This window comes from Myotis brandtii, unplaced genomic scaffold (assembly GCF_000412655.1).
Source record: "Myotis brandtii unplaced genomic scaffold, ASM41265v1 scaffold59, whole genome shotgun sequence".
NCBI lineage: Eukaryota > Metazoa > Chordata > Mammalia > Chiroptera > Vespertilionidae > Myotis > Myotis brandtii.
In genome coordinates, this window is record NW_005370223.1 from 4,506,056 (window position 1) to 4,513,365 (window position 7,310).

General features: G+C 42.5%; 1 protein-coding gene across 1 annotated transcript in view; it reads left to right on the forward strand.

Moving 5' to 3' along the window:
• The window catches only part of SPAG1 (sperm associated antigen 1), a 52,430-nt gene that overhangs the window by 14,032 nt on the left and 31,088 nt on the right, over positions 1 to 7,310 (forward strand). The window contains exons 10-11 of the mRNA XM_014550201.1: positions 173 to 386; positions 5,302 to 5,473. Of these exons, the coding sequence (XP_014405687.1) occupies positions 173 to 386; positions 5,302 to 5,473 (386 nt within the window). The remainder of the gene's footprint in view (positions 1 to 172; positions 387 to 5,301; positions 5,474 to 7,310) is intronic.

Below are 7,310 nucleotides of genomic sequence, written 5' to 3' on the forward strand. Positions count from 1 at the left end.
AAGCAACAAAGTTGTTTGAAAAAGAAAAACAATAGACCACCATGAAAAGCCTTATGTTAATTATCATTGTTCCCTTTTTAATAGCTTCATATTCTTGCCTGAAAGAATAGTTTTATTTTTTATTAAAGGAAAACATCTTTTTTTTTTTTTTAATATGGTGATTATGTTGCAGAAAACCCTGTCAGAGGTTGAAAGAGAGCTGAAAAATTCTGCGCCTGCATCTAAAACTCACACCAAGGGGAAAAGGATGGTTATTCAGGAAGTAGAAAACTCAGAAGATGAAAATGGAAAAGAAAGCGAAAGAAAACATGAAGACGGCAGTAGAGATAAGAGTAAAACATTTTTTCTCTTTTGGTTATGTAAAATACTGCTTTTTTATATGACGAGTTAGTCTATCAAACTTTTTATAGCTTTACCTTGTAAATCCACAAGCAGGTTTTTCCTTAATCTTTTTCTTAATATAGCTCATTTTTCTTTTTCCTTTATTTTTTTATATATATTTTTTAAAAATTGATTTCAGAGAGGAACAGTGAGGGAGAGAGAGATTGAAAGAGCAATGATGAGAGAGAATCATTGATTGGCTGCCTTCTGCATGCCCCCTATTGGGGATTGAGCTCGCAACCGGGGCATGTTCCCTTGACCAGAATTGAGCCTGGGACACTTCAGTCCGTAGGCCGATGCTCTATCCACTGAGCCAAACTGACTAGGGCTCATCTTTTTCTTAATATAATCTCCCAAACTCATTTTTCATCTTAACCTGACATTGTTTTCTAATGCTCAATTTAATTCCTGATTATCTTTTTTTAAAAATTGATTTCAGAGAGGAAGGGAGAGGGAGAGAGAGATAGAAACATCAATGATGAGAAAGAATCATTGATCAGCTGCCCTCTTCTGGGGATCAAGCCTACAACCCGGCCATGTGCCCTGACTGGGAATTGAGCCATGATCTCCTGGTTCGTAGGTCGATGTTCAACCACTGAGCCACACTGGCCAGGCTATCATCTTTTAAAATATATATATATATTCATTAATTTGTAAAAGAGAAGGTAAGGAAGAGGGAGAGATAGAAACATAAATAATGAGAGAGAATCATAATTTGGCTGCCTCCTGCATGTCCCTTACTGGGGATCAAACCTGAAACCTGGGCATGTGCCCTGACCAGGAATCATTTATCATCCATGGCCCCAAATTATTTTGTAGATTATGGAATACATAAAAATATGTAAGATTCAGAAAACAAAAGTTTCTTGATAAGAAGAATATAAATTTTAAGACCAGTTAGTTCCCTTTTATCAGGAAAGCAAATCAAGATTAAGTGGAATAGTCCTAGCCGGTTTGGCTCAGTGGCTAGACCGTCAGCCTGCAGACCGAAGGGTCCCCGGGTTGGATTCTGGACAGGGCATATGCCCGGGTTTTGGGCTCGATCTCCAGTAGGGGGCGTGCAGGAGGCAGCTGATTAATGACTCTCTCTCATCATTGATGTCTCTCTCCCCTTCCCTTCTTCTCTGAAATCAATAAAAGTATATTAAAAAAAAAAGATTAGGTGGAATAAAAAGTTGGAAGCCATTTTAAAGTCATCCTTTTAAAACGAAATAAAATGATTGGAACTATTTTATGCTTACTTCTACCAAGTTTTATTGTTAGATGGCTTGTAAAAAGAGATCTTGGAGCCTTGGACAAGACAGGAGAAATTCAAGTCACTATTAGGAAAATAATGTTAAAGTCCGGAGGAGATTATCGCGTTGGAATCTTTGCGGGTGGTTTCCCATTCCACCACATTCCAAGAAAGAATTGTTAGTCATTATGTGGCAGGCGGCGGGAACAGCAGCGGGTGTCTGACCAGGGGGGTCAGACCAACCTGAGTTCAGCAGCCTCGGTACTTGGGTTCTGGCTAGAAAAAAATTCAGAGCCAAGAGAACATTTATTTGAGAACATTTATTTGTTAAATCACAGAGGTAGAGAAAGTAATTCCTAGAAGAGATGGGCTTAGGAAGGCAAGTTATGGAGGCAAAGGAAGGGCCCTTGGAGCCTGGGGCAGGGAGGAGGAAGGAAAAGGGAAGGCACCTGTATGCTCTCTGGAGGGAGAGCGCACTGGGTCCTCCATCCTAAGGGTTTTAGGGTGGAGCCTTTAGGGAAGGTCCCAGGGGAAGGTTTGAATAGAGTGGTCAGCAGCTTTCCAGGTGTGTCCTTCAAGGTTGTGGTCTCCACTGATTGATTGTGGCACTAGGGCAGGGGGTCTTTATTCAAAGCAGCTGGTTTTGTTGCTTCTCTGGGCCAGGAGCTGAAATACAACTGAGGCCTAGATGTTATCTCTAGGGGGGAAAGGTCAGGGGTTCCAAACCATTGGTAGCTTGGGGAGGGAAGTCACCTTGGGGGCGAGGTCCCACCCTACCATTGATTGTCTGTTGCCAGGCACCTGGGGCTTTCCACTCTGGTGACCTTCTGACCTGGCCCAGGGTCCTTGCCCTACTCATGTCCAACTGCCCACCATAGATAATACCGCATTTTCTTTATCCATTCATCAGGTGGTGGACACTTGGGTTGCTTCCACTTTTTGGCTATTAATAATGCTGCTGTGAATATTCAGGTTTATGTGTGTGGACATGTTTGTGATTTTCTTGGGTATCGGAGTGAAATGCTTGAGTTATATTGTAACTCTGTGTTTAACTTCTTGAGGAACTGCCAGACTGTTTTCAAAAGTGGCTATAGCATTTTATATTCCCAGTGGCCATGTCTGAGGATTCCAATTTCTCTACATTTTTGCAAACACTTGCTATTGTGAAGTGGTAATTCCTCATGGTTTCAATTTGCATTTCTCTAATAACTTATTGTGTTAACCACTTTTTCATGTGTTCATAAGCCATTTGTATATCTTTTTGGGTAAATGTTATTCAAGTCCGTTTGCCATTTTACAGTTAGATTACTTGCCTTTTTATTGTTGCACTAGAGGCCCAGTGCATGAAATCTGTGCATGGGTGGGATCCCTAGGCCTGGCTAGCAATCAGGGCCTATTGGGGCCAAGCCGGCCAGGGCCTGCCAGCTGCCGGCCAGGACCTTGGGACCTGCTGGCTGCCGGACAGGGCCAGAGGGATGGGGGAGGGACGGGGAGAGGTTGGCTGGCTGTGGGAGGTTGACTGTGGGAGCGCACTGACCACCAGGGGGCAGCTCCTGTGTTGAGTGTCTGCCCCCTTGTGGTCAGTGCACATCATAGTGACTGGTGGACCGGTCGTTCTGATCATTCAATCGTAATGGTTGCTTAGGCTTGTATATATATATAGATTATAAGTCTTTACATATTTAGATAATAGACCCTTATCAGATAATAATTTGCATATTATTTCTTCTATCCAGTGGGTGGTCTTTTTACTTTCTCGATTACATCTTTTGCTGCACAAAAGTTTTACATTTTGATGAAGTCCAATATCTTTTTCTTTTGTGCTTGAGCCTTTCGTATCATATATAAAATCATTGTTAAATCCAAGGTCATGTAGATTTATCCCTATGTTTTTTTTCTAAGAGTTTTATGATTTAGCTCATATTTTGGACATTGATTTATTTTGATTAATTGTGGTAGGGAGGAGTCCAACTTAGCCTTAGCTTTTTTTTTTTAACATGTGGAAATTCAGTTTTCCCAACATCACTTTTTAGAGACTATTCTTGACACTTTTGTCAAAAAGCAATTGGCCATAGATGTATGGGCTTATTACGGGACCCTCAGTTCTGTTCCATTGGTCTATATGCTAGTACCACTCTGGATTGTTTTTGTTGTTAATCCTCACCCAACGATATTTTTTCCAGTGATTTTTTTTATAGAGAGTGGCAAGGAGGGATGGAACGGGGAGGAGAGAGAGAAAAAATAACACATCGATGTGAAAGAGACCCATTGATTGCCTCCCTCACTCACCAAGGATGGAATCTGCAACCCTTCTGTGCCCAGGCTGATGCTCTAACCACTGAGAAATACTGGCCAGGGCAGTACCAATGTTTTGATTACTGTAGTTTTTAGTAAGTTTTGAAATCAGAAGTATGAGTCCTGCCTGGCTGGTGTGCCTCAGCGGTTGACCCAGGAACCAAGAGGTCACTGGTTCTATTCCTGGTCAGGGCACAAGCCTGGGTTGCAGGCTTGATTCCCAGTAGGAGGCAGCCAATCGATGATGTTCCTCTCTCTCATCGATGTTTCTCTCTCTCTATCCCTCTCCCTTCCTCTCTCTAAAAATCAATAAAAACATATTTTTTAGACAAAGAAGTATGAGTCCTTTGATTTTGTTCTTTTTCAAGATTATTTTGGCTACTTTGGAATTCCATATTAAATTGAAGATCAGTTTTTCTATTTCTGCAAAAAAGTCTATGGAATTTTGATAGGGATTATGTTGAATCTGTAATTCACTTTGGCTAGTATTGATATCTTAACAACATGAAATCTCCCTATCTATGATCAAGAAATATCTTTCCAGCCCTAGCTGGTTTGGCTCAGTGGATAGAATGTCAGTCTGTGGACTGAAGGGTCCAGGGTTTGATTCTGGTCAAGGGCACATGCCTGGGTTGCGAGCTCAATCCCCAGTAGGGGCGTGCAGGAGGCAGCTAATCAATGATTCTCTCTCATCATTGGTGTTTCTATCTCTTTCACCCTCTCCCTTCCTCTCTGAGTTCAATAAAAATATATTTTTAAAAAAAGAAAATAAATATCTTTTCACCCTAGCCCGTTTGGCTCAGTGAATTGAGCATTGGCCCATGGATTGAAGGGTCTTGGGTTCAATTGTGGTTAAGGGCATGTACCTCGATTACATGCTCAATCCCCGGGCCTGTTCCAATCGATGTGTCTCTCTCACATCATGTTTCTCTCTGTCTCTCCCCCTCCCTTTCACTCTCTCTAAAAAAAGTAAATGGAAAATATCCTTGAGTGAGGATTAAGAACAACAACAACAAAAGATGTTTTTTAAAAAAGAACTATCTTTCCACTTAATTAATTTCTACTGTTGAACTACTCTTCTATTCCTGAGATAAATCCCACTGATTGTGGCATATAATCCTTTTAATATGCTATTGGATTTGGTTTGCTTGGATTTTGTTGAGGATTTTTGCATCTACCAATTACCCGAACTACCCTCTAAGGCTACTGAAATCCTGGTGGTCTTTAGTTCTGTTGGTTCTCTTAAGTCCTTGTGCAAATGACACTGTTGGCCATTACTTCCTTGGATATTTATTGCTGACTCCTTTCTCCCTGAAATACTCATTCTTCTTGGTATGCCCTCCTGGCTTTTTTTTTTCTCATTTTTAGGCACTCCTCCATCTCCATTGTAGATTTTTCCTGTGACCATCTTTTAAGAATTGATCTGAATGACTCAGTCCACATTCAAACTTCAGTGATTCTTTATATGCCAGCAACTCCCAAGTCAATGTCTCTAGATAAGGCCACTCCTCTGGTCCACATTCGGAGTCACCTCCTGAGCAAGTCTTCTGGAATGTCCTACAGGTAGTGCAGTACCTAACAGGACTCACAGGACTTTCATGTTCTGGCCTCTGTTTACCTTTACAGAGGCTGGCCAGGTTGTTCAGGGACATTCCATCTTAAGGAAAGAGGTACGGCAGGGCATTCAGTTCAATTCATTTGAATCCCAGTTACGCTGGGACTTTTCGCTCTCTGTGCTTGAGCAAATGCCTTAGCTACTTTCTTGTGTCTCTTATTTGTAAAGCGGGGATGATATTACTTGGTCTGAAAATTAACGATAATGTATGTGAAGGCCTTGGCCCATATAAAGTTCTAAATAAACTGCAGCTATTTAGTAATAGTATTGGTCAGACATGGGAGGATAGCATACCAGGGAATGGACAATCGTACTAAGCTGTCCATTGTTACTGCTGACAGTTGTTTCTGTTCTGTCTGGGTGGGGACTTCAGCAGCAGATATCAGCTACAGATGGGAGCCTTGCTTTCATAATCCTACTGTTACGGGGGAGAGGGAGAGACCTCGGTTCTTGCCTTCTTGAGGGAAAGATTTCAATCAAGAGACGAAGTGCAGAAAAGCAAGCAAGAGTGTATTGACCTCAGCAAAAATATACTTAGGAGTGTGAAACAAAGAAGGGCATAGAAGCAGCAACAGGAGAGCGTAGGCTGGGCCACCTTAGCTCACTGGGAAGTCAGAGGAAAGGGGAGCCTTGGAGACAGGTTCAGGGGGTGAGCCCCAGATGAGCTGCTGCTGCCCATTGCCCCCCTGGTTGCTAGTCTCATGGAGTCCCTTAGAGGTTAGGGGATATGTGCATACATGCGGGAGGTGGTGGGGGGAGCGGAAGGGGAAGGGAATGGCAGGGGCATGCTCCCTGGGAGAGTGCACTGGCATCTTCATTTTCAGGGGTTTTATTTTATTTTTAAGTATTCATTTTCCTTTCAGAGAGGAAGGGAGAGGGAGAGAGAGAAACATCAAGGATAAGAGATAATCACTGATCAGCTGCCTCCTGCACACCCCACACTGGGGATCGAGCCCGCAACCCAGGCACGTGCCCTGACGGGGAATCAGACCTTGACCTCCGGGTTCCTGGGTTGACTGACGCTCAACCACTGAGCCACGCCTGCCTGGCGCAAACCATTTACTCTTAAGTGTCCTTGGTTTATGGGAAATAGGGTTTACTAGGCTGCTGCAAACTGCTGTTTAACTCTGTTTCAGTTCCCCTATTTTGGAATTTTCCTAGTTTCTTACTATTCTATAACATGACTGGGTCCAATCTAGGGTTTAGCACTATTATACGATTTTTTTCAATCATTGTAATGGAAAACTCTCTTTTTAAAAAACAAATTGTTGGTTGATTTTAGAGAGGGGAAGAGAGAGAGAGGACATGAATTTGTTTCAGCTATTCATGCATTCATTGTATATGCCCTGACGGGATGAATCCACCTCTAACCAACTGGGCTACCCCGCCAGGGCCCAAAACTTACCGTCTTTTAAAGACTCACTTTAAAACCAAGGTGCTTATTTGATGTGATTTCTTTGCTAAGTTCGCTTTAAAGTGACTTACAAATCTCTTGGGCTTTATTTTTCGGTCAAGTGATCTTTATCTCCTAGTTCTTTAACATAGGAGAGGTACCCTAGCTTTGGGTTCAATTATTGTATCCAACTTTTAGTAACTGCATTCGCTCGAAAATCGTACCTGGAAGAAAAGCGCCTGTTTTGTAAGATCTACCTTTGCCTGTGGGCTCTGATGAAGGGAATGACTCTGAAATGTCGGTTTGCAAGTCAGAAGCCCTTCCGTGTTTAAAGAGTTAAATACGGGCTTAGCTGCTGTCCACAGCCCGGAGAGCCCCGGGGGCTGGGGCGC